Raw genomic sequence first — 27,975 nt, forward strand, 5'->3', positions numbered from 1 at the left:
TGTACCCTTGTCCTTGTACCATCAGCTAATGGGAACAGCCTTTCTCTGTCTATCTTATCCAAACCCGTCATAATCTTGTACATTTCTCTCAAATCCCCTCTCAACCTCCTTTGCTCCAAGGAGAACAACCCCAGCTTCTCCAGCCTAACCTTGTAGCTAAAATCCCTCATCCCTGGAACCATTCTGGTAAATCTCCTCTGAGCCCTCTCTAAGACCTTCCCATCCTTCCGAAACTGGATGCAATGCTCTAATTGTGGCCCAACCAGAGCTTTATAGAGGTTCAGCATAACTTCCCTTACCAACCCACGGGATAGATTCCGGGAGATCTTTTAATGATTGAATCCCGGGACAGAGTCAGGCTGTACATGGCGGCCTTTAAAGCCAGGCTTTGCACAGGCACCAGTCCAGTTTCTAGAAGTGCACATAGCTAGCTCCCGCCTTTTAAATGCTCTGTCCAGTCAGGCCCTGAACTGGGAGATAGATACACAAAGACCTACATTTATATAGCGCCTTTCATGACCACCAGACATCCCAAAGCACTTTACAGCCAATGAAGTACTTTGTGAAGTGTAGTCACTGTTGTCATGTAGGAAACATGGCAGCCAAATTTGTGCACAGCAAGTTCCCACAAATAGCAATGTGGGAATGACCAGATCACCTGTTTTAGTGATGTTGATTGAGGGATAAATATTGGCCCCAGGACACCGGGGAGAACTCCCCTGCTCTTACAAACATGTGAACAATGACGGACAGGTAAAGACCACCTGGTCCATTGAGCCCATCCTACACAATTGTGATACCTTGTGTATCACACATACACCCCACCCCAAGCCATGTGATCTCCTGGGCCAGGCAAAATAATAGATTTTTAAAACCCAGGCCAATTTGGGGGGAGAAAAATCTGGGAAATTCCTCTCCGACCCATCTAGACGATCAAAACTAGTCCAGGAGCTCACCCTGGCCATTAAATTCCCTGTAGTGCCCACCTTCTGTACGAGATAATCTCCGCCGCAACCAGAAACAGATCCAGCTTTCGGAATTCAGCGAGTCTGCATCCCCCACATGAAATGGCACCTTGTTCCAGAGGTCGCCTATTCTCTGGGAAAAGACCCACCTCATTGACCTCTAACCTAGCTGTTTGTTTATCCTTTCTTGTGTCTGTGTCTTCAACCGTTTAATAAATTTGCCCAATCTTGTCATTTATTTTGGGCACACTTGAGACATGCGCGTCCGGTTGTGTGTCAACGAGCGTGTGTGTAAACCAACGCAAGGGACAGGATTCCGCTCAAGTCCTCTGGACGTTTTAATGTTTTATTTTGTTCAATAAGCCGAATAAATATTAGAAAGTGCTTTTACACAAGGCTGCCTTTTCAGAATTTGATTCGGGAGTTCGGGGAGTTCCTTACAGAACAATCTTACAAATGCCTTCCCCCAGACTGGCTGAATGATGTTAAAAGGTCACAACTCATTTCCGTTCCGTGTCTCAGTACACAACAGGTTCCTCGGGGTATCGCGGGCATTTATTGCCCATTGCCAGTCGCCAAGGATGGTGAACCGCTGCAGTCCATGTGCTGATCCTTCCTATCCTCAACTTCAAACCCCTCCATGGCCTCCTCCCTCCCTCCTATCTCCCTAACCTCCTTCAACCCTCCAGCGATCTCTGCTCTCCTCCAATTGCTGCTCATCCTGATTTCCATCGCCCCACCCTCGGTGGCTGTACCTCCAGCTCTGGAACTCCCTCCCTAAACCTCTCCGCCTTCAAGGCGCTCCTGAAACCCGACCTGTTTGACCGAGCTCATGGTCCCAATAGCTCCTCACCTGGCTCGGTGTCAAATGTTGTTAGTTTGCAAACTCATTTGCGGTAGGATTCTTGCGGGAGAAGGAGACGCTGAATGTGGAATGCCAGAGTGGAAGCACAACGTTACACTCTTCCCCACCAACACCAAATGTATTGCTGCCAAATAAACCACACCCAAATCAAGAATCATCGTCATCAGTGCAGGGTCACTTTATTCACAGCCCAGTGTATTAACATAGTGTACACGGCCTTCATGGAGAGATATGGAATAGGACAAGCTGCCCTCGAGAGGAACTAGAGGAATGTTTATATATATATATAAGCACCACCACCACACCCTCCATCTCCTTCACCCCCCCGCTCCTCCTGCACTGAACTCTCCTCCCGCCCGTGAACATCCCCAGCACTCACTGTCCCACACCGCAGGACAGGATCGGGGTCTGTTGGTCCGATTGCTGCTGGGGGGGGGGGGGGGGGGAGTGAGGTACAGGGAGGGGGAGGGGTGTGGGGAGGGGAGGTGAAGAGAGTGAGGGGAGGGAGAACACGGACCAAGGCTGCCTTCGCTTTCATGTCCCAAGCAGATCCAGTGAGTGTGCTGCAATAATTCGAATACTGCACGGGGGTGGGATTAATTCCCTCAGCGCTCCAGCAGCCACTGATTCTTTCCACTGGACAGTCAAAGAATGAAAGACTTACATTTATATGGCGCCGTTCACGACCACCGGACGTCTCAAAGTCCGATGGCAGCTGACCGGCCTTCGCGAACAATTAAGTGTTTTCTACAAGCTTAGCATAACTGCCTGGCTTCTGTGGCACCATGTCTATTTATAAAGTCCCGCATCCCAGATACACTATTAACCTGTACATGAGGGAGAAAGGAACAGAAGGATATGTTGATGGGGGGGGGGCAGAGGTGGAGCATAAACTCCGGCACAGACCCGTTGGGCCCAATAGCCTGTTTCTGGTCTGTAAATTCTCTAACATCTTCCAACTGTTCAGTAGATAGAGAGCTATATTGGTAACAGATCATTTAAATGTATTTTAAAAGTTACTTGTGTCAGTTCAACTGCACTCTCAATGTTGTTCAACAATGCCCGACCCCCATCCTGCGATAAGTGGAATGTAACATTTCCCACGGGAACGACGCAGCATTTGGACACAGCGGGATGACCGGCTAGAAATACAAGGAGCAGCAAGATTACCCGGCGACAATTGAGGATGAGGTGAGCCAACAGAGGTGCAATCCATACGACGCGGTTTACTGAAGCCTCCGATAAAGTCAGTTCTGAAACTGTCGCCTAAGCAACTGAAGCCGTTCCAACTGGTCCAAAAATGGGAGTTTTGGGCAAATGGGAGTTCAGATTTTCACAGGAGGGTTGCCTTTCTTGGCTCGTGTGCCGTGGGTTGTGTGACGGGTTGGCGAGACTGCTCCTGCTGTGTTATGTGCAGTTTCCGGAGAACTTTGTGGGACTGCGAGAGAGGATCTTCTCCCTGTGGTCCTCGTACTGTTTCAGCATCTTCTGGAGGTCGTCGTCTGCAGTGATCACCTAGAGCACAGAGCATTAACACAATGAGATGGGGATAGGCCTCAAACCTACAGGGAAAGGTCCGAGACACTCCCATAGCGCAACACCAGCCACTCCACCTCACCCAGTGTCAGCCGTGGCTCAGTGGGCAGTGCTCTCGCCTCCGAGTCAGAAGGTTGTAGGTTCAAATCCCACTCCAGAGACACGAGCACAAACATCTACGCTAACACTCCCAGTGCTGCACTGTCTTTCGGATGAGACGTTAAAGGGTTAATGTGAGCAGAAATTTTAAAAGTCAAAGAACAAGGAGAAGGCAAATAGAGCAGGGTAGCTAGCACTGGGGGAATTGATAACCAGAGGGTGACAGGAAGGAACAGAATGTATAAACATAAGAGTGTATCAGAAAGTGGGGTCAAAGGAAAAACAAAATTAAAAGTTCTTTATCTGAATGCACGCAGCATTCGTAACAAAATAGATGAGTTGACGGCACAAATAGATATAAATGGGTACGATCTGATAGCCATTACAGAGACGTGGTTCCAAGGTGACCAGGACTGGGAATTGAATATTCAGGGGTATTTGACAATTCGGAAGGACAGAAAAGAAAAGAAGGTGGGGTGAGATCAGTGCGTTAGGTGAGAAACAATATTGGCTCAGAAGATCAAGATGTAGAATCAGTTTGGGTGGAGATAAGGAATAATAAGGGGAAGAAGTCACTGGTGGGCGTAGTCTATAGGGCCCCTAACAGTAGCTACACTGTTGGTCAGAGTATAAATAATGGAGGCTTGTAAAAAAGGAATGGCAATAATCATGGGCGATTTTAACCTTAATATTGATTGGACAAAGCAAATTGGCCAGGGCATCCTTGAGGAAGAGTTCATGGTGTATCCGGGATAGTTTCCTTGAACAGTACATTGTGAAACCAACCGGGGAGCAGGCTATCTTAGATCTGGTACTGTGTAATGAGATAGGATTAATAAATGATCCTCCAGGAAAGAGTGATCATAGCATGGCTGAATTTCAAAATCAGTTACAGGGCGAGAAAGTTGGATCTCAAACCAGTGTCCCAAACTTAAATAAAGGAGACTACAAAGATATGACGGCAGAGTTGGCTAAAGTGGACTGGGAAAATAGATTGAGGTGCAAGACAGTTGATGAGCAGTGGGAGACATTTCATAACTCTCAACAGAAGAAGGAAAGACTAAGAGAAGGGATAACCATCCATGGCAAAATAAGGGATAGTATAAAATTGAAAACAAGGGCATACCATGTGGCTAAGACCATTGGGAGGCCAGAGGATTGGGAAACTTTTAAAAGCCAGCAAAGAACGACTAAAAATAAAAGTGTGAAAATGGATTATGAAAGTAAACTGCAAGAAATAGAAAAACAGAAAATAAGCGAAAGAAAGAGAGAGTGGCTAAAGTAAATGTTGGTCCCTTAGAGGATGAGACTGGGGAATTAATAATGGAGAACAGGGAAATGGCAGAGACTGAAAAAATATTTTGTATCAGTCTTCACGGTAGAAGACACTAAAAACATCCCAATAGTGGATAATCAAGGGGCTATAGGGAAGGAGGAACTAAATACAATTACTATAACTAAAGGAGTAGTACTCGGTAAAATAATGGGACTAAAGGCGGACAAGTCCCCTGGACCTGATGGCCTGCATCCTACGGTCTTAAGAGAAGTAGCGGCAGGGAGAGTGGATGCATTGATTGTAATCTACTAAAATTCCCTGGATTCTGGGGGAGGTCCCAGCGGATTGGAAAACCGCAAATGTAATGCCCCTATTTTAAAAAGGAGGCAGACAGAAAGCAGGAAACGATAGACCAGTTAGCCTAACATCTGTCGTTGGAAAATGTTGGAGTCCATTATTAAGGAAGCAGTAGCAGGACATTTGGAAAAGGAAAATTCAGTCAGGTAGAGTCAGTATGGTTTTATGAAAGGGAAATCATGTTTGACAAATTTGCTGGAGTTCTTTGAGGATGTAACGGGCAGGGTGGATAAGGGGGAACCAGTGGATGTGGTATATTTGGATTTCCAGAAGGCATTCGATAAGGTGCCACATAAAAGGTTACTCCACAAGATAAAAGCTCACAGGGTTCGGGGTGATATATTAGCATGGATAGAGGATTGGCTAACTAATAGAGAACAGAGAGTCGGGATCAATGGGTAATTTTCCGGTTGGCAAACAGTAACTAGTGGGGTGCCGCAGGGATCGGTGCTGGGGCCTCAACTATTTACAATCTATATTAATGATTTGGATGAAGGAACCGGATGTAATGTAGCCAAGTTTGCTGATGATACAAAGATGGGTGGAAAGCAAGTTGTGAGGAGGACATAAAAAAATCTGCAAAGGGAAATAGGCTAAGTGAGTGGGTAAACATTTGGCAGATGGAGTATAATGTGGGAAAATGTGAGGTCATGCACTTTGGCAGTAAAAATAAAAAAGCAAATTATAATTTAAATTGAGAGAGATTACCAAATGCTGCAGTACAGAGGGACCTGGTGTTCCTTGTGCATGAAGCACAAAAAGTTAGTATGCAGGTACAGCAAGTGATCAGGAAGGCAAATGGAATGATGGCCTTTATTGCAAGGGGGATGGAGTATAAAAGCAGAGAAGTCCTGCTACAACTGTACAGGGTATTGGTGAGGCCGCACCTTGAGTACTGCGTACAGTTTTGGTCTCCGTATTTAATCTTGTATTGGAGGTAGTTCAGAGAAGATTCACGAGGTCGATTCCCGAAATGAAGGGGTTGACTTACGAAGAAAGGTTGAGCAGGTTGGGCCTGTACTCATTGGAGTTCAGAAGAATGAGAGGTGATCTTTTTGAAACATATATGATAATGAGGGGGCTTGACAAGGTAGATGCAGAGAGGATGTTCCCCCTCATGGGGGAATCTAGAACTAGGGGGCATAGTTTCAGAATAAGGGGTCGCCCATTTAGAACGGAGATGAGGAGGAATTTCTTCTCTCAGAGGGTTGTAAATCTGTGGAATTCTCTGCCCCAGAGAGCTGTGGAGGCTGGGTCATTGAATATATTTAAGATGGAGATAGACAGATGTTTGAGCAATAAGAGAGTCAAGGGTTATGGGGAGCGGGCAGGGAAGTGGAGCTGAGTCCATGATCAGATCAGCCATGATCTTATTAAATGGCAGAGCAGGCTCGAGGGGCCAAATGGCCGACTCCTGCTCCTATTTCTTATGTTTTTTTGTTTTGCTTACCCAGTCTACCCTCTCAGGTGGACGTAAAAGATCCCATGGCACTATTTCAAAGAGGAGCAAGGGAGTTCTCCCCGGTGTCCTGGCCAATATTTATCCCTCAGTCACCATCACTAAAAACAGATTATCTGGTCATTATCACATTGCCGTGTGTGGGAGCTTGCTGTGCGCAAATTAGCTGCTGCGTTTCCCACATTACAACAGTGACCACACTCCAAAATGTCCATGAACAGCACATCAACCTCGTTGCCCTCATCAAACTCCTCTGTTACCTCATTAAAAAACTCTAAATCAAGTCAGTTAAACACGATTTGCCTTTACAAATCTGTGCTGGTTTTCCTAAATTAATGCATACTTTCCAAGTGACTGTTAATTTTGTCCCTAATTACTGTTTCTAAAAGCTTCCCCACTGCCGAGGTTAAACTGACTGGCCTGTAGTTGCTGGGTTTATCCTTACACCCTTTTTGAACAAGGATGTAACACTTGCAATTCTCCAGTCCTCTCGCACCACCCCCGTATCTAAGGGAGGTTTGGAAGATTCTGGCCAGTACCTCCGCAATTTCCATCTTTACTTCCCTCAGCATCCGAGGATACATCCCATCCGGTCCCGGTGACTTATCTACTTTATGTACAGCCAGCATTTCTACTACCTTGTCTTCATCCATTTTTATCCCATCCAATATCTCAACACCCTCCTATTTCACGATGACTTTGGCAGCATCTTTTTCCTTGGTAATCACGTTGCTGTGTGTGGGAGCTTGCTGTGCTCAAATTGTCTGCCGCGTTTCCCACATTACAACAGTAACTACACTTCAAAACGTACTTCATTGGCTGTAAAATGCTTTGGGACGTTATGAAAGGCGCTATAGAAATGCAAGTCTCTTTTCTTTCCACTTCACCTCAGTACAGCCAGCTCCACTCTCCCGAGTTAGACCAGAGTTAGTAATACATTTCCAGTTAAGTCAGTCACTCACCAGCACTGGGGCAGGAACTTTGAAGGAAGTCTGTCTGATCAACCAGTCTTCATAACGCTGATGGAGGGCTTCCAAATACTCCTGACAAATGGAACACAGCCAGCAGTGAGAGAACCCCACGAAATGCAAGCAATTTCCACCCCCAGGTGCCATGTCCTCGCTGGGGAATAGTCCCAGCATCAGGTGCACTTTGCTACCTTGCCCGAGTGGCCTTTTGTTCAAGTTTGTCGGGGAGCTATTCAACTGTTAGGGGCATTGCAGTTAAGTCTGCCCCGGTTCACACTGGACAGCAACACACACACACACACACAAACGTTCCAGCGGCTGCGATGGGATTGGGGGTGGGGGAAATAATGATCAGGAGCACGAACTCTTCATCATTTCCCTCTTCCCCCCCCCCCCCCCGCCCCCATCCTTAAGCTCGAGCCTCGAAGCCATTGGTACCTCGGCCCAGCACAGACAGGGAACAGAACCTGGGGCCTCCCTGGTCCCTATACATCAATAAGAACATAACATAATAATTAAGAGCAGGAGTCAGCCCTTCAAACCTGCTCCACCATTCAATGAGATCATGGCTGATCTTCGACCTCAACTCCATTTTCCCGCCCGATCCCCATATCCCTCTCCACCTTTATCAGCGTCACAGTAGTTGCAATTTCCTCCAGCTGAACACTGGAGGATATCTGTCCAACTGAGGCCGTTGTCTTTTGTCCCCATCACATACTCGTACCCTCATTACCAATTCCACCACCTTCCTTAGTCAAAGTCTCGGGCTGAACCAGACTGTTCGCAATTTCAGCATCCTATTCAAATCAGAGCTGAGCTTCCAACTTCAATATCCTCTCCATCAAAAAAATTCCATTCCTCCACATCACCCACCTTCGCCCATCCATCGCAGAAACCCTCATCCACGACTTTGCCATCTCCAGACTCGACCATTCCAACGCTCTCCTGGCCGGCCTCCCACCTTCCGTAAACCTGAGCTCGTCCAAAACTCTGCTGCCCCGTGTCCTAACTCGTACCAAGTCCTGCTCACCCATCACCCCCCGTGCTCGCTGCCCCGTGTCCTAACTCGCACCCAGTCCCACTCACCCATCACCCCCTGTGCTCACTGCCCCGTGTCCTAACTCGTACCAAGTCCCACTCACCCATCACCCCCTGTGCTCACTGCCCCGTGTCCTAACTCACACCCAGTCCCACTCACCCATCACCCCCTGTGCTCACTGCCCCGTGTCCTAACTCACACCCAGTCCCGCTCACCCATCACCCCCTGTGCTCACTGCCCCATGTCCTAACTCACACCCAGTCCCACTCACCCATCACCCCCTGTGCTCACTGCCCCGTGTCCTAACTCACACCCAGTCCCGCTCACCCATCACCCCCTGTGCTCACTGCCCCATGTCCTAACTCACACCCAGTCCCACTCACCCATCACCCCCTGTGCTCACTGCCCCGTGTCCTAACTCGCACCAAGTCCCAGTCACCCATCACCCCCTGTGCTCACTGCCCCGTGTCCTAACTCGCACCCAGTCCCGCTCACCCATCACCCCCTGTGCTCACTGCCCCGTGTCCTAACTCACACCAAATCCCGCTCACCCATCACCCCCTGTGCTCACTACCCCGTGTCCTAACTCGCACCAAATCCCTCCATGGTCCTCGCCCACTTCCTATCTCAGCCCAGTACAAAAACACCTACCACCAAATTCTGTTCCTCGAACCTCTTGTGCACCCCACCATTGGTGACCACACCTTCAGCCGCCTAGACCCCTCTGGATCTCCACGTCCCTCTCCCCTTTTTAGACCCTGCTTAAAATCCAAGTCTTTCAACAAGCCTTTGGTTGACCCCATCTGTGTCTCAGAACCTCTCTGCTCCTCCTGTCTCTGTGAAGACAGTTTTTCATAGAGTTTTTCTACATTAAAAGCCGCTAAATAAAATGTATGTTGCTGATGTGTGTGGGGATGATCGATGATCAATGATGACGCAAACGACTGAACAATGATTAATGAAGATGAATGAATGATAAGGCGGCATATGGAATACTTGCCTTTATTAGCCGAGGCACAGAATACAAGAGCAGGGAGGTTATGCTTGAACTGTATAAAACACTAATAGGCCACAGCTAGAGCACTGCATGCAGTTCTGGTCACCACATTACAGGAAGGAAGTGATTGCACCGGAGAGGGTACAGAGGATGTTGCCTGGACCAGAGAATTTTAGCTATGAGGAAAGATTGGATAGGCTGGGGTCGTTTTATTTTTTTAGGAAAAGAGGAGGCTGAGGGAGACCTAATTGAGGTGTATAAAATTATGAGGGGCCTGGATAGAGTGGATAGGAAGGACCTATTTCCCTTAGCAGAGGGGTCAACAACCAGGGGGCATAGATTTAAAGTAATTGGGGGGAGGTTTAGAGGGAATTTGAGGGAAATTTCTTCACCCAGAGGGTGGTGGGGGTCTGGAAATCACTGCCTGAAAGGGTGGTAGAGGCAGAAACCCTCACCACATTTAAAACGTACTTGGATGTGCAGCTGAAGTGCCGTAACCCACAGGGCTACGGACCGAGAGCTGGAAAGTGGGATTAGGCTGGCTAGCTCTTGGTCGGCCGACGCGGACACGATGGGCCGAATGGTCTCGTTCCATGCTGTAAGTTTCTATGATTCTATGAATGAAGGTGATGAATGAATGATGATGCTTCCTCATCATGAACTCTCCAATCACAGGAGATAGTCTTTTCCTGTTCACCCCAGACAAACCCTTCATCATTTCCCTGCTCACCAATGGAATCACTTTCTCCTCATTTCGACACCTTCTTTTCAGTCTCTGGTAACAGGTTTCAGGGGCAGTCTGCAGGTACACTGGGAAGGAAGGAGATCGAGAGTGGAGATTGGTTAGGATCCTTGTAAAAAAATGAGGGGGGGGTCGTCCTTTTTATCCCAATTTCTGCCCCGACCCCCCACCCCTCCCTATCAATTCTCTAGTAATTGAATGTTTGTGTTCTACTGCTCATTTCCAAATGATATCCTCTTATCATACAATCTTACAGCACTCCCTGCACTTTCCCCACAGCTCTGCAAATTTTTCCCCTCCAAGTATTTATCCAATTCCCTGTTTGAAAGTTACTGTTGAATCTGCTCCCACCACCCTTTCAGGCAGCGCGTTCCCGATCACAACAACTCGCTGCGTAAAAACATTCTTCCCATCTGAGTCTTTTGATAAGTACCTTAACTGTGTCCTCTGGTTACCGATCCTCCTGCCGCTGGAAACCGTTTCTCCCTAGCCTCAACAATTCTGTGCACCTCCATCAAATCTCCCCCAACCCTCTCTGCTCTTGTCTCTGCACACTGTTCCAGAATTGTTCAACATTTGGTTTGCAACTTGACTTTCAAATCTCTCTCCCTCCACAATTTCCCAAGATAGATGATGAACATCGGGGCCATAATATGTATCCATACAGGGCTCGCAATATATTGCATTATAGATAAAGGGAAAATTGTGTTTTATTTGTTCCTGCAAGGTGGGCGTTGCTGCCAAGGCTGGCATTTATTGCCCATCCCTAATTGCCCCTTGAGAAGATGGTGGTGAGCCGCCTTCTTGAACCGCTGCAGTCCGTGTGGTGAAGGTGCTCCCACAGTGCTGTTAGGGAGGGAGTTCCAGGATTGTGACCCAGCAACGATGAAGGAACGGCCGATATATTTCCAAGTCGGGATGGTGTGTGACTTGGAGGTGGTTGTGTTATATATGGGGTACAATATAGATACGGGAAGGGGCGAGACTTCCTACACTATAAATGCAGGGGGCACAATATAATGTATACATTGTGATACCAACGCTCGTGTCCCTTGCCGCTGCTCAGCCCAGGCCTGGATGTTATCCAGCTCCTGCTGTAGGCTGGCAAGAGCCGCTTCATTATCTGAGGAGCTGTGAATAGAGCGAAACACTGGAGGGAAGGTCATTGTTGAAGATGTTTGAGCCTAGGACACTGCCCTGAGGAACTGGGACAATTGACCGGTAACAACCATAACCATCGTCCTCTGTGCTGGGTATGACTCCAGCCAGTGGAAGGATTTCCCCTCTGAATCCCTCAGTCCGGTGAGGGCTCCTTGATACCACGCTTGGTCGAATGCTGCCTGTATAGCAGGCACAAACTCTCACCTCTCCTGTCCTGTCTACACTAGAAACATTGAAAAGCTATGCATTTTATCATTACACACAGCAGGTCACAATAGCTTGTAGGGGGGGGTTACGATGCATTGTGTACATCATAAACACAGGGAAGGCAGCCCATTGTGTACATCACAAACATATGGACATTAAATGGCACTTGGATTGTACTGAAGGGTACAGGCCCCGCCCCCATCCCCAAGCTTCACCCCATTCGTCCATGGCTCTTACCAATCAAATCGATTGGAATGTTGGTGTTGGTCACGATCCAATCAAACCACTCGGACAGCACGGCATAATCCACAGCGGGCATGATGGCGCTGTGTAGGAGAGAGACAAGGGTTAATCCTCAGTCCTCTGGTGGGGGAATCCAGAACAATCTTAAAATTAGAGCCAGGCCGTTCAGGAAGCACCCCCACCCACACACACACAGGGTCGTGGAAATCTAGAACTGTCTCCCACCAAACGGCTGTGAATGCTGGGGGTCAATTGGAGATTTCCAGAACAAGATCGCGAAGACTTTTGTTGGGTAAGGGTGTCGTGGGGATTATGGAGAAAAGTCAGTTAATATGTCAGCCATGGCTCAGTGGGTAGCTCTCTCTCATCTCTGAGTCAGAAGGTCGTGGGTTCAAGTCCCACTCCAAGGACCTGAGCACAAAAATCTAGGCTGACACTCCCAGTGCAGTGCTGAGGGAGAGCTGCACTGTCGGAGGTGCTGTCTTTCGGATGAGACATTAAACCGAGGCCCCGTCTGCTCTCAGGTGGACGTAAAAGATCCCATGGCACTATTTTGAAGAAGAGCAGGGGACTTCTCACCTGTGTCCTGGGGCCAATATTTATCCCTCAATCAACATCACTAAAACAGATCATCGGGTCATTATCACATTGCCGTTTGTGGGAGCTTGCTGTGCACAAATTGGCTGCCGCGTTTATCACATTACAACAGTGACTACACTCAAAGTACTTCATTGGCTGTTAGGCGCTTTGAGACATCCGGTGGCCATGAAAGGCGCTATATAAATGCAATCTTTCTTTCTTTAAATGGGGTTGAAGTACAGATCAGCCATGATCTAACTGAATGGCAGAACTCACTGAATGACCCACACCTGTTCCGATCGCTCGAATACCATCTCCCTGCAGCGCGTCCTTGGCTCAAAGAGTCAGAAGATGCAGGGGTCAAACCTCGCCCCCCGCTCCAGACATTCGAGACGAGTGGAGAGCGGAGCGCTGGCTCGGAATTTTCTGTTGACATCCGGCGGGATACTCATCTCCAGTGGATAGCCCCCCCGTCCCCGCCCCATCACATGGAGTTACGGGAACCCATAAAATCCACCCGCTGCACAGGAGGACTAATGCTCCCCCATAGGCTGGGGTAAAGGCGGGGTGTGTACGTCCCATGGAAGGAGCTGGTCAGACTGTTAATCAGCCCGCCAGGCCTCTCACTGCTTCACTCTGCGCTCCAGGGGAATTCCCTGCCCCAGAGGGCTATGGCGGCTCAGTCATTGAGTATACTCGAGGCAGAGATCGATAGATCTTTGGAATCTAGGGGAAATCGAGGGATATGGAGATCGGGCGGGAAAGTGGAGTTGAGGTCGATGATCAGCCATGATCCTATTGAATGGCGGAACAAGCTCGAGGGGCCGAATGGCCGACTCCTGCTCCTAATTGCGATGTTCTCAGGGATAAGAGCGGAGATAAGAAAACAACTGTGCTGAAACCAATCATTGTTGCACCAACTCTGAGCCCTCGTTCCAGAGGCTTTCAGACCCCGGGACCCCCCTCACCGACAACACACAGACCCACCACTGCCTGAACATCTCAATCACACAAGCAGCCCATTCAGCCCATCGAACGTATGCTGGTGTTTTGCACATGAGCTCAGTCCCACTCCCGTGCTCCCTCACTAGAATATTTTTCTCTCTCAAGCAACTAATTCCCTTTGGGAAAAATAAATTACGGACATTCCAACCTCCCAACTGTGTTTGAATCCCTCAGAATAAAGAAAGACTTGGATTTATATAGCACCTTTCACGACCAATGGACGCCTTGGTCTGGAATAACTTTACTGACCCCAAGCCACACTAGGACAGGTGACCAAAAGCTTGGTCACAGAGGTAGGTTTTCAGGGCTGTGTTAAACAGAGAGCGAGAGAGGCAGAGATTTTTTTTTTTTTTTTTTTTTTAGGAAGGAAATTCTAGAGCTCAGGGCCGAGACAGTTGAAGGCACGGCTGCCAATAGGTGGGGTGAAAAAGACTTGCATTTCTGTAGTGCCTTTATCACGTCTTCGGAACGTCCCAAAGCACTTTACAGCCAATGAAGTGCAGCTTGAACCTCCCTTTATCCGGAACTACCCCTCGTCTGGAACCATTCCCAGCCACTGGGTGTCGCATGCGCAGAACTCCAACATGAACAAATTGAAGTCCTTCCTCGCTACCGACTCCCACAATCGCTGGCCTGACCCCGCGATCCCCCCCCTCCCCCCACCCCTATGATCTCTCGGTCGCACTCCCAGCACCAAACCAGCCAGCCCCGATATCCCCTCGCTCAGTACCTGTACCATCCAATTTAACGTGACCACCCTCGTCCGGAAAAATCCCTTATCCAGAATAGGTCAGGTCCCGAGGGTTCCAGATAAGGGAGGTTTAACTTGTACTTTTGAAGTGTAGTCACCGTTGTAATGTGGGAGTGCACAATGCACAAAGGGCTAGAATTGGAAGGGCACAGAGTTCTGGGATGTTGTTTTTTTTTTTTTTTTTTAAATGTGTTCATGGGATGCCAAGGCCGGCATTTATTGCCCATCCCCAATTGCCCCTTGAGAAGGTGGTGGTGAGCCGCCTTCTTGAACCGCTGCAGTCCGTGTGGTGAAGGTGCTCCCACAGTGCTGTTAGGGAGGGAATTCCAGGATTTTGACCCAGCGACGATGAAGGAACGGCCGATATATTTCCAAGTCAGGATGGTGTGTGACTGGGAGGGGAACGTGGAGGTGGTGGTGTCCCCAAGCGCCTGCTGCCCTTGTCCTTCTAGGTGGTAGAGGTCGCGGGTTTGGAGGAGCTTATAGAGATAAGAAGGGGTGGGCGATGCTCGAGAGGGATTTGAATACAAAGCTTAGAATATCCATCTGGAAAAAAAAGTGTGTATTACCCACTGAAGCAAGGTGGTCTCCCGTAACAACCTGCCCTCAAAACTGTGGAGATTGACCGTTTGTTAAACCTTCCCCTTAGCTCAGACCCCGCCCTCTTTCACTTGGACGCCCAAACTATAGGACAACAGCGTCAGCGTCATGCCAGCGAGCGGTGAAGGAGGAATCGAGTGTAAACCAGCGTTGGTTTTGTTGGTTATGACCGGCCGTGCTTACCTTTGGTAGTGGTTCTCCACGAAGACGTACTTTGCACTGTAAATAGACCTCTCAATCATTCGAATTGGCATCGTCTTAGAAAGGACACAGGGTATAGAGTTACACAGGACGTACAGCATCGACACAGGCCATTCCGCCCACCGCTCCGTGCCGGGGTTTATGCTCCACACCAGCCCCCTCCCACCCCTCTCCCATCTCATCCCATCAACACATCCCTCTATTCCCTCCTCCCCCTCATGTGTTTATCCAGCTTCCCCTTAAATACATCGATACTATTTGCCTCAACCCCTCCCTGTGGCAGCGAGTTCCACATTCTCACCACTCTCTGGGTAAAGAAGCTTCTCCCGAATTCCCGGTTGGATTTATTAGTGACGGTCTTATATTGATGGCCCCTAGTTCTAGTCTCCCCCACAAGTGGAAACATCTTCTCCACGCCTACCCTATTGAACCCCTCCATAATATTAAAGACCCTCTATCAGGTCACCCCTCAAACCTCTTTTCTAGAGAGAGAAGTGACCAAGCGTGCTCAATCTTTCCTGATAGTTCTAGCCGCTCAGTTCTGGTAACATCCTTGTAAATCTTCCTTTATTAAGAAAAGATAACATTTCTCAGTGCCTCGATGACCTTTTTGCAATATGGAGATCAGATCGGAGCACAGTACTCCAAGTGGCATCTAACCAAGGTTCTATACAAGTTTAAACGTTGTGTAAACTCCAAGGAGCAGAAATTGCTGCTGTTAAAAATTACTTTTTAAAAATAAATTTGAAAACACTGGCACTGGTTGGGTGCTGAGCACATACCTGGGGCCGAGTGTGTTGCTGCAACATCGTGAGCTGCACGTAGGTCTGTAACGTTATCGCCCAGCGCGAGGGATCTTTGTACATCAGACCCTGTCGACAGAATGACATAGGCGTGAATAAACCTTGGACGCCCAACCTCCCAGACGCCCCACAGAGTCGCTGTGCTGGGTTACAGGGTATCGGGAGGAGCCAGCAGTACTGGGTTCTGGGAGGAGAAACCTGCACCAGGATTCCCGATTGGAAAACAGGAATCCGAGGAAAACTGTGCCCCCCGCAGATGAATAGCACATTGACGCTGGCCGACTCGAGCATGACGATTATCAGTTGGGGTGAGGCACTCAAGGCTGAGAGCACCAATAGAATTGTTTCCAGAAAGTCAGTGCCTTGGGTAGGGACAAAGGAGAGAAATTGGGGTGTGGGTGGGGAGGTTGTTTTTTTCTATAGAATAGATCTTGCAGTGGTTCTGTTACTGGGCTAGTAATCCAGAAATAAGAGTTCAAATCCCTGCATGGCGATTTGAATTCAGTTTTTAAACAAGCTGGTGTCAGTAAAAGTGACCATGAAGCTGTTGGATTGTCATCAAAACCCAACTGTTCACTCGCATCCTCTAAGGAAGGAAACTTTCTGTCTGTAATGTACGCACCTGCAAGTATGCTCACAGGTTTGCAGAACTGTTGAGTTGGGAGAGGCTTAGCCAGTCACGTGATGTTCACAAGAGTCAATAAAACCCCAGCCAGTTGGGTTCAGGGGATGCACGATGAGGTATGCAGTTGTGAGCCTGGTGAATGAACTGGTAATGTGTAGTGTATCGTTAAACATAGAAAATAGGTGCAGGAGTAGGCCAGTTGGCCCTTCGAGTCTGCCCCACCATTCAATAAGATCATGGCTGATCATTCCCTCAGTACCCCTTTCCTGCTTTATCTCCATACCCTTTGATCCCTTTAGCCGTAAGGGCCACATCTAACTCCCTCTTGAATATATCCAATGAACTGGCCTCAACAACTCTCTGCGGTAGGGAATTCCACAGGTTAATAACTCTCTGCGTGAAGAAGTTTCTCTTCATCTCAGTCCTAAATGGCTTACGACTTATCCTTAGACTGTGTCCCCTGGTTCTGGACTTTCCCCAACATCGGGAACATTCTACACACATCTAACCTGTCCAGTCCCGTCAGGATTTTTAATGTTTCTATGAGATCTCCTCTCATCCTTCTAAACTCCAGTGTATAAAGGCTCAGTTGATCCAATCTCTCCTCATAGGTCAGTCCAGCCATCCCGGGAATCAGTCTGGTGAACCTTCGCTGCACTCCCTCAATAGCAAGAACGTCCTTGCTCAGATTAGGAGACCAAAACGGAACACAATATTCCAGGTGAGTCCTCACCAAGGCTCTGTACAACTGCAGTAAGATCTCCCTGCTCATATACTCAAAACCCATAGCTATGAAGGCCAACATACGATTTGCCTTCTTCACCGCCTGCTGTACCTGCATGCCAACTTTCAATGACTGATGTACCATGACACCCAGGTCTCGTTGCACCTCCCCTTTTCCTAATCTGCTGCCATTCAGATAATATTCTGCCTTCGTGTTTTTGCCACCAAAGTGGATAACCTCACATTTATTCACATTATACTGCATCTGCCATGCATTTGCCCACTCACCTAACCTGTCCAAGTCACCCTGCAGCCTCTTAGCATCCCCCTCACAACTCACACTGCCACCCAGTTTAGTGTCATCTGCAAACTTGGAGATATTACACTCAATTCCTTCATCTAAATCATTAATATATATTGTAAAGAGCTAGAGTCCCAGCGCTGAGCCCTGCGGCACCCCACTAGTCACTGACTGCCATTCTGAAAAGGACACGTTTATCCCGACTCTCTGCTTCCTGTCTGCCAACCAGTTCTCTATCCATGTCAGTACATTACCCCCAATACCATGCGCTTTAATTTTGCACACCAATCTCTTGTGTGGGACCTTGTCAAAAGCCTTTTGAAAGTCCAAATACACCACATCCACTGGTTCTCCCTTGTCCACTCTACTAGTTACATCCTCAAAAATTTCCAGAAGATTTGTCAAGCATGATTTCCCTTTCACAAATCCATGCTGACTTGGACCGATCCTGTCACTGCTTTCCAAATGCGCTGCTATTTCATCTTTAATAATTGATTCCAACATTTTCCCCACTACTGATGTCAAACTAACCAGTCTATAATTACCCGTTTTCTCTCTCCCTCCTTTTTTAAAAAGTGGTGTTACATTAGCTACCCTCCAGTCCATAAGAACTGATCCAGAGTCGATAGACTGTTGGAAAAGGATCACCAATGCATCCACTATTTCTAGAGCCACTTCCTGAAGTACTCTGGGATACAGACTATCAGGCCCCAGGGATTTATCGGCCTTCAATCCCATCAATTTCCTCTTACACAATTTCCCGCCTCATAAGGATATCCTTCAGTTTCACCTTCTCACTAGCCCCTCGGTCCTCTACTACTTCCGGAAGATTATTTGTGTCTTCCTTCGTGAAGACAGAACCAAAGTATTTGTTCCCCATTATAAATTCACCTGAATCTGACTGCAAGGGACCTATGTTTTTTTTCACTAATCTTTTTCTCTTCACATATCTATAGAAGCTTTTGCAGTCAGTTTTTATGTTCCCAGCAAGATTCCTCTCATACTCTATTTTCCCCCTCCTAATTGACCCTTTGTCCTCCTCTGCTGAATTCTAAATTCCTCCCAGTCCTCAGGTTTGCTGTTTATGGCCAATTTATATGCCTCTTCCTTGAATTTAACACTATCCCTAATTTCTCTTGTTAGCCACAGTTGAGCCACCTTCCCAGTTTTATTTTTACCCCGGACAGGCATGTACAACTGTTGAAGTTCATCCATGTGATCTTTAAATGTTTGCCATTGCCTATCCACCGTCAACCCTTTAAGTATCATTTTCCAGTCTTTTCTAGCCAATTCATGCCTCATACCATCGAAGTTACCTTTCCTTAAGTTCAGGACCCTGGTCTCTGAATTAATTATGTCATTCTCCATCGTAATAAAGAATTCTACATATTATGGTCACTCTTCCCCAAGGGGCCTTGCACAACATGATTACTAATTAGTCCTTTCTCATTACACATCACCCAGTCTAGGATGGCCAGCCCTCTAGTTGATTCCTTGACATATTGGTCTAGAAAACCATCCCTAATACATTCCAGGAAATCCTCCTCCACCGCATTGCTACCAGTTTGGTTAGCCCAATCAATATGTTGATTAAAGTCGCCCATGATAACTGCTGTACCTTTATTGCACACATCCCTTATTTCTTGTTTGATGCCGTCCCCAACCTCACTACTACTGTTTGGTGGTCTGTACACAACTCCCACTAATGTTTTCTGCCCTTTGGTATTCCGCAGCTCCACCCACACAGATTCCACATCATCCAAGCTAATGTCCTTCCTTACTATTACGTTAATTTCCTCTTTAACCAGCAACGCCACCCCGCCTCCTTTTCCTTTCTGTCTATCCTTCCTGAATGTTGCTATGAATTCTTAAGCAAAGAACCCAGGAAGCAAATACATTACAGCGTCCTTACCCGGTCTGGGCCTAGACGTGACTCCAGTCCCACACCAGCGTGGTGGTCTCTTTACTGCCCTCTAGGATGGCCTCACGAGACACTCAGTTGCACCACTTCAAGAGGAAGGCGGCTCACCACCACCTTCTCGAGGGAAACTAGGGATGGGCAATAAATGCTGGCCTTGCCAGCGACGCCCACATCCTGTGAATGAATTACAGAAATTCAAGAACCTTGGCTCTTTGGCAATCACCTTAAATCTTTGACCTCTGATTACCGACCCTCCAGCAACTGGAAACAGTTTCTCCTTATTCACTCGATCAAAACCCTCAGAATTTTGAGCACCTCTACTGAATCTCTGCTTCTCTGTTCTACAGAGAACAAGCCCGGCTTCACTAGTCTCTCCACTCTCTCTTATTTACATAGAATCACCTCCAAGATCTTCACCATACATGAATTACCTTTGGGAGTGCAGTAACTCCCTGTTGTTACGTAGGCAAAGGTGGCAACCTTCATTACAGAGGTCAAGACTGAAGTGTGTCTCTTCGAACACAAGTTCACCACCAGCCACAGCTCCATCAACCTCTCCAACTCCCCCCTCAGGCCGAGCAGCGATGTTTGGGACCTCCGGGTCCTGCTCAACCCCAAATCACACCCAGCACCAAGCCGGTTTTGAATTATCCCTGTGGTCGGGCCCATATCTGGCCTACCCCTCCTGCCACAACCCTTAGCCACATCCTTAGTAGCTTCAGGCTCGCATGCTCTACTTGCTGGCCTCTGCCTCCACAAACCACAACTCCTCCTAGATGTTGCAGCCCAAGTCCTCACCCGCCCCAGCCCTATTTACTCAAGTCTTCACCCGCCTCCGGCCCTATTTACTCAAGCTCTGATACCAATCTAGTACCAAAGTGATTTTTTAAAAATGTACTCAAACTTGGGATGTGGGCATCGCTGGCAAGGCCGGCATTTATTGCCCATCCCTAATTGCCCCTTGAGAAGGTGGTGGTGAGCTGCCTTCTTGAACCGCTGCAGTCCGTGTGGTGAAGGTGCTCCCACAGTGCTGTTAGGGAGGGAGTTCCAGGATTGTGACCCAGCGACGATGAAGGAACGGCCGATATATTTCCAAGTCAGGATGGTGTGTGACTGGGAGGGGAATGTGGAGGTGGTGGTGTTCCCATGCACCTGCTGCCCTTGTCCTTCTAGGTGGTAGAGGTTGTGGGTTTGGGAGGTGCTGCTGAAGAAGCCTTGGCGAGTTGCTGCAGTGCATCCTGACTAATATTCTCATCCTCACCATCAAATCACTCCCTGGCCTCACCCCATCTTAACTCACCATCGTTCCAGTCGTACGTCCCTGCATGCAGGCCCTGTTCCTCCAACACTCGCCTGCTCAGGTTCCCACATCAGGAGCCACTCCTTCAACCACTTTGCTCCCAGCCCATCCTCTGGAACCCCTTCCCTCATCGTCTCCTACCTTCGAGAACCCATTACTTGGAGATGGAGCTCACCCCCATCCCTCTTTTCTCCCCCTTTAACCCCCTTTTCCTGCTCAGGGTCCTGCTCCTCCTCCCATTTCCTATCAGCTCACGGACATGTCCCTCTGCACACGCCATCAAAATAAAAGCCTTTGTTCTTACCAGTAGGTTGTGGTTCCAGATATTCCTCCACTTTGAGACTGGCTCCATCAGGGCCTGCCGTGAGATAAGAACATAACATAAGAAATAGGAGCAGGAGTCGGCCATTCGGCCCCTCGAGCCTGTTCCGCCATTCAGTATCACGGCTGATCTTCGACATCAACTCCATTTTCCCACCCGATCCCCATATCCCTTAATATCCAAAAATCTATCGATATCAACCTTGAATACACTCAAAGACCCAGCCTCCACAGCCCTCTGGGACAGAGAATTCCAAAGATTCACCATCTTCTGAGGGAAGATATGCCTCCTTACCCCAGTCCTAAATGGCTGACCCCTTACCCTGAGACCTAGTTCTAGACTCTCCAACCAGAGGGAACAGTCTCTCAGCATTTACCCTGTCAATCCCCCTCAGAATCTTATATTATAACATTACAGGACATGCAGGGGAACCTCAGTGAGTAACCACTCAACGTATCTGGCCAGCACAGTGGGGTGTTCGGGTTAGAAAGACTGGTGTTACATTGTGAGATAATAGCTCCTACTACCTCAAATAAGTGTAACATTTCCATAAATACTGTCGGTACAATGCAGTAGTAATATATTGGACTTGGAGAGGGTGATGCACAGATTCACCAGAATTAAACCGGGACTAAAAGGGTTCAGTTATGAGGACGGATTGAGGAGAAACTACTTCACTCAGAGAGTTGTTAACCTGTGGAATTCCCTGCCGCAGAGAGTTGTTGATACCAGTTCACTGGATATATTCAAGAGGGAGTTAGGTATGGCCCTTACGGCTAAAGGGATCAAGGGGTATGGAGAGAAAGCAGGAAAGGGGTACTGAGGGAATGATCAGCCATGATCTTATTGAATGGTGGTGCAGGTCCGACGGGCCGAATGGCCTACTCCTGCACCTATTTTCTATGTTTCTATAGTCTAGGTTTGTATTCCCTGGATTATTGACGATTAGTGGGTGATCTAATTAAGCTGTTTACGATGGGTAAGAGTTGTTCGGGTAGATCTGGTGGGGGAGTCCAGAACAAGGGGCATAACCTTAAAATTAGAGCCCGGCCGTTCAGGGGTGATGTCAGGAAGCTCTTCTTCACACAAAGGGCAGTGGGAATCTAGAAATGCTGCTGAGGCTGGGGGTCAATTGAAAATTTCACAACTGAGATGGATAAGATTTGTGTTAGATAAGGGTGTTAGGGATTACAGAACCAAGGCAGGTAAATGGAGCCATGAGACAGACCAGCCATGATCTTATCTAATGGTGGAATAGGCTCGCCAAGGGCCGAATGGCCTCCTCCTGCTGCTATGATCGCAGCAAAACGTAGCAATCATTGGAAGCATTAAAATTATTGCAGAATTAGTCTAAAATTCATGATAAAACATTACAAGACGACTGGGCAGCACGACAATGGGGTTTCTGCACAACAGGAAGGAGGAAAGGATCTTATATCGTAGAGTCAGAGGGAACAGAAGGAGGCCATTCTGCCCATCGTGTCCGTGCCGGCTCTCGGAAAGAGATAATCAATTAGTCCCACCAATTAGTTCCTCTACATGCTCACCTTGCAGACACCCATATCCCGGAAATGAATAAAACAATTCCGTTCCAAATCTACAACGCCTCCATTAAATCTTCCCTTAACCTTCTCCGCTACAAGGAAAACAATCCCAGCTTCTCAAGTCGAAAAGACTTGCATTTCTATAGCGCCTTTCATGACCACCAGGCATCCCAAAGCGCTTCACAGCCAATGAAGTACTTTTGGAGTGTAGTCACTGTTGTAATGTGGGAAACGCAGCAGCCAATTTGTGCACAGCAAGCTCCCACACACAGCAATGTGATAATGACCAGATAATCTGTTTTTGTTATGTTGATTGAGAGATAAATATTGGCCCCAGGACACTGAGGATAACTCCCCTGCTCTTCTTCAAAATAATGCCATGGAATCTTTTACATCCACCTGAGAGAGCAGACGGGGCCTTGGGTTCATGTCTCATCTGAAAGACGGCACCTGCAACAGTGCAGCACTCCCTCAGCACTGCACTGTACTGCACTGGAGTGGCCATCTGTGTTTGGTGCTCAAGATCCTAGAGTGGGCCTTGAACCCACAACCTTCTGACTCAGAGGCGAGTGGCCTGCCCACTGAACAATTGGTTGATTCACAGATTCATCTCCAAGAACGTCACGATCAATTAAATACTTTTTGAAATGCGGTAACAGTTATCGTGTAAGCAAATGTAACAACCAAATTTTACAGTGGATACGTGCAAATCCAGGTACGATACAGAGCCACACAAACTGGCAGGTCGGTTTGATTCTTAGTCTGAACCAGGACACAATTGTCCCCAGCGCCACTGGGCTAGAGCAGGGACCAACCAACCCATTTAAATTCAGTTTAAATTCCAAATCTGGAATAAAAAGCTGGAATCAGTAATGGTGACCATGAAACAGCCGGATTGTCATAAAAACCCATCTGGGTCACTAATGTTCTTTAGGGAAGGAAATCTGCCGCCCTTACCCGGTCTGGCCGATACGTGACTCCAGACCCACAGCAATGTGGTTGACTCTTAACTGCCCTGAAATGGCAGCTCACCACCACCTTCTCAAGGGGCAATTAGGGATGGGCAATAAATGCCAGCCTTGGCAGTGATGCCCACATCCCATGAACAAATTTTTAATAAACAGGGTTCCAGCTCCTGATCACTATTGGTAACCCTTGCCGGGTAGTTTGTGTATAGATACAAACAGTGGTACATCTGTCGACCTCGTCCACTGGCCATTCAGCCCCTCCAGCCCGCTCCACCATTCTAGCAGATCACGGCTGATCTGCACCTCAACTCCATCTCCCTGCCTTGGCTCCATATCCCCCGATACCCTAAAACCCAACAAAATCTAGTGTTCTCAGTCTTGAAAATGCCTGTTGACCGCCCCCCCTGCATCCATTTAGTTCGGGGAGAGAACTCCCGATTTCACACTTGCCATGTGAATGAAAAAGTGCTTCCTGAACAGCCTTGCTCTACCTTGAAAGGTCATGCCTCATTGTGGTGGGTTCGCCCAGCAGAGGAAATACTTTCTCCGTATCTAGAAAAATGAAATAAACTTGCTCATCGAGCTCGGCAGGTTTGTGGCCGTTTATCTTTAGATCAGAACCTTTGCTCATTCAATGTGTTCAGATCAACCCAGTTCCTTGTCTGCAGCTGTTCCAAGTGCATGGCACTTCCTCATGGGAATCTGGAACACGTGCAGGCTCCTGATATTCCAGGGAACCTCCCAACCACACGGAACCGGACCGGGCAATGTCTGCAGTCGCCAGCCCAGACCTGGAGCGGCTGGCAAGTCTGAATCTTTCCAGAAACAAGCGGTGCGTAATATTGAGAAGGAATAGCGGAGAAAACTGTGCGAGAGACCCATAAATATACAAGATACTCACCAATAATTCCAGTAGGAAATTCAGGAGAAATCTCTTTACCCAAACTCTATACAGTGGGAGGGAATGGGAAGGGGTTTGAGTCCATTGGGATTGTGTACGGTGGGAGTGAATGGGAAGGGGCTTGGGTCCATTGGGATTGTGTACAGTGGGAGTGAATGGGAAGGGGCTTGGGTCCATTGGGATTGTGTACAATGGGCGTGAATGGGATGGGGTTGGGTCCAATGTGTTTTCACCAGTATAAGTAGCCTAGCAAGGCTCCCAGCTGTATCAAGCCGTTACAGGGACAGCAGCGGTTCCAGAGGAACACCCAGTACCTTCCCGAGGCACGCCCACATTCCGAGAATGAATTGAAGATTTACACAAACTGCTATTTACCTCAATGTTATTAGATTTTGAAAAGTACTCCAGGCATGTAGACTTTCCACTCGCAATATTCCCTTCAATGCAGATCTGAAATATAGGAGGAGAACACAGTTAGATTTCCTTCCTCACAGGTCAATCACTTCCTCTGCAGTTAGAGTTGAAATCCAAGAGGAGTTTTGGAGAGTCAGGATTCATGGTTGGCCATTTAGGACTGCCTCAGCTCATCTGATGAAGAAGTCCTCATCCGTGCCTTTGTTACCTCCAGACTTGACCATTGCGACACACTCCTGGCTGGCATCCCACGTTCTACCCTACATAAACCTGAAGTCATCCAAAACTTGGCTGCCCCGTGTCCTAACTCGCACCCAGTCCTGCTCACCCATCACTCCCTGTGCTCACTGCCCCGTGTCCTAACTCGCACCCAGTCCCGCTCACCCACCACCCTCTGTGCTCGCTGCCCCGTGTCCTAACTCGCACCACGTCCCACTCACCCATCGCCCCCTGTGCTCGCTGCCCCGTGTCCTAACTCGCACCCAGTCCCGCTCACCCATCACCCCCTGTGCTCACTGCCCCGTGTCCTAACTCACACCGAGTCCCACTCACCCATCACCCCCTGTGCTCGCTGCCCCGTGTCCTAACTCGCACCACGTCCCACTCACCCATCACCCCCTGTGCTCGCTGCCCCATGTCCTAACTCGCACCAAGTCCCACTCACCCATCACACCTGTGCTTACCGAGCTACATTGGCTTCCGGTTAAGCAACGCCTCGATTTCAAAATTCCCATCCTCGTTTTCAAATCCCTCCATGGCCCTCGCCCCTCCCTATCTCTGTAATCTCCTCCAGCCCCACAACCCTCAGCTATCTGCGCTCCTCTAATTCTGCCCTCCTGAGCATCCCTGATTATAATCGCTCCACCATTGGCGGCCGTGCCTTCAGCTGCCTGGGCCCCAAGCTCTGGAATTCCCTCCCTAAACCTCTCTGTCTTCCTTTTAAGATGCCCCTTAAAACCTACCTCTTTGACCAAGCTTTTAAACATCTGCCCTCATTTCCCGTGTGGCTCGGTGTCAAATTGTCTCTGCCTACTCTCCCGTGAAGTGCCTTGGGATGTTTTACTGCATTAAAAGGTGCTATATAAATGCAAGTTGTTGTTGTTCAAATAAAAAAGAGAAATTTCTTTGTTCTGAGGGTTGGGAATCATTGGAATTCTGGGCTGTAGATGATCAGTCATTTTTTGGACTCTAGGGGAAATCAAAGGATACGGGGAATCGATTGGGGAAGTGGAGTTGAGGTCGAAGATCAGCCATGATCTTACTGAATGGCGGAGCAGGCTCGAGGGGCCGAATGGCCAACTCCTGCTCCTAATTGTGTTCAACACAGCTCCTATTGGGCATGGGCCCCAAAGACATGTGCACATAATTGCCTACCTCAGTCAGAGAGGTCACAGGGGGAGGGAAGCAGAATATCACACTGGGTGGGTGGGAATCTGGCTGGTCTTTGGAAATTTGGAGTTTTCGCATCTTCTTGTGCACTAATTCTGTATTTATAATACCAATTCTGTATTTCTGGGGCACTGTCTACTTTCAGTCTCAAGGGAGTTTATTATAGTACTCCGTCCTGTTTTTACACCCAATAATATCATTTCCCTCCAGAAAGGAACTTGCTAGCATGTGTTTTATGTTATATATATATATATCCCTCATATCCCCTACTGGAGTGCGCCCTAACCTGCCCAACATCCAGGCAGATAAAACAAGACACCAGGATTAAACAAACAGAGAACCCATATCAGTCTACTGGAATATATCACATGCTGCCATGTAATATATTCTACAGACAAGTATGCTTCATTACATTTTTACACAATACACATATATCCATTACTTGGTGTGCAACTCAACAGTTTCCATTGTACATACCACCAATTTCTTGTCCTCCTTCGATCTACTGCTGAAAATTCGAGCTGGAAAAGATGGGCATCTATTGTTAGAAGAATGCAGGAACACGGTGAGAGGGGACATAGTACAGAGAGGAGACAAAGATAAACACAGTGAGGGGTGGGGGCACAGAGGGGAACAGTGCGGGTGGGGCACAGACAGGAACAGTGCGGGAGGGGGGCACAGACGGGAACAGTGCGGGTGGGGCACAGACAGGAACAGTGCAGGGGGCACAGACGGGAACAGTGCGGGAGGGGGGCACAGACGGGAACAGTGCGGGAGGGGGGCACAGACGGGAACAGTGCGGGAGGGGGGCACAGACGGGAACAGTGCGGGAGGGGGGCACAGACGGGAACAGTGCGGGAGGGGGGCACAGACGGGAACAGTGCGGGAGGGGGGCACAGACGGGAACAGTGCGGGAGGGGGGGGCACAGTACAGAGACAGGAACAGCGAGAGAGGGGGCACAGTACAATTGCAGCAGTGTGGATGAACCAGGGAGCACCCAGCACACAGCCCAATCAGAGGCAGGGGAGCCCAGGCCAGGGCTCTGTGTGTAAACACTGGGGCTGCCCTGACAATCCAGGAGCGATTGGTGAACCCTGCCGGTCAGTGCAAAGGAGCTGTGGGGAAAATTCCTCAAATCATCCCAACCCAGTAAATCAATTCACCTCTCTCTCTCTCTCTCGGAATATTAAAAACATGTTTTTAATGACTCTCTGACTGTGAACGAATTAGGTTCGAGGTGTCTTAAAATGATTTGCCAATGGTGATTAAAGTTCTGGGTGGAGGAGAGTTTAGTCCAAATTGACCATTGCAATGCAGCAGTGCCCGCAGGCTGGCTGGGTTGTAGGTTACTCGGTTAGTTACACACACACACACAGTGCTGCTACAATGAAGCAATGCCTGCCACGCTGGCTGGGTTGCAGGTCGCCCCGGGTTAGTTACACACAGTGCTGCTACAATGAGGCAGTGTTCAGGTTGCCCCGGGTTGTTACACACAGTGCTGCTACAATGTAACTGGCGGTAGCCAGCGCCTACCCGCGGGGCTGTGGCCCCTGTTCAGTCTCAGCAGCCTCTGGAAGTGGTTCCAACACCAGGCGGACAAGCCCAGGAACCCCCAGACAGACACCGACATGGCAGGCAGGGGATCCTGGGCTCCAGGCTGTGCCAGCCCCAAAAGGCGATCTGACTCGGAAGAGTTTCAGCCGGCCGCACTGT

At 48.5% G+C, this 27,975-nt stretch overlaps 2 protein-coding genes across 2 annotated transcripts in view; one reads left to right on the plus strand and one right to left on the minus strand.

The window, feature by feature from the left end:
* Nucleotides 1-27,975, plus strand: part of LOC139278994 (CKLF-like MARVEL transmembrane domain-containing protein 3) — a 65,314-nt gene that overhangs the window by 23,239 nt on the left and 14,100 nt on the right. The window lies entirely within an intron of this gene.
* tk2 (thymidine kinase 2) lies at nt 1,993-27,948 on the minus strand. Its single transcript, XM_070898293.1, has 10 exons — nt 27,796-27,948; nt 26,739-26,782; nt 24,834-24,908; nt 21,028-21,081; nt 15,833-15,922; nt 15,033-15,106; nt 11,909-11,997; nt 10,292-10,371; nt 7,520-7,600; nt 1,993-3,345 (listed from the first exon to the last, which is right to left on the minus strand). The coding sequence occupies exons 1-10, from the start codon at nt 27,890-27,892 to the stop codon at nt 3,238-3,240; spliced, it is 792 nt and encodes a 263-aa protein (XP_070754394.1). The 5' UTR covers nt 27,893-27,948; the 3' UTR covers nt 1,993-3,237.

This window comes from Pristiophorus japonicus, chromosome 13 (assembly GCF_044704955.1).
Source record: "Pristiophorus japonicus isolate sPriJap1 chromosome 13, sPriJap1.hap1, whole genome shotgun sequence".
NCBI classification, from domain to species: Eukaryota; Metazoa; Chordata; class Chondrichthyes; family Pristiophoridae; genus Pristiophorus; species Pristiophorus japonicus.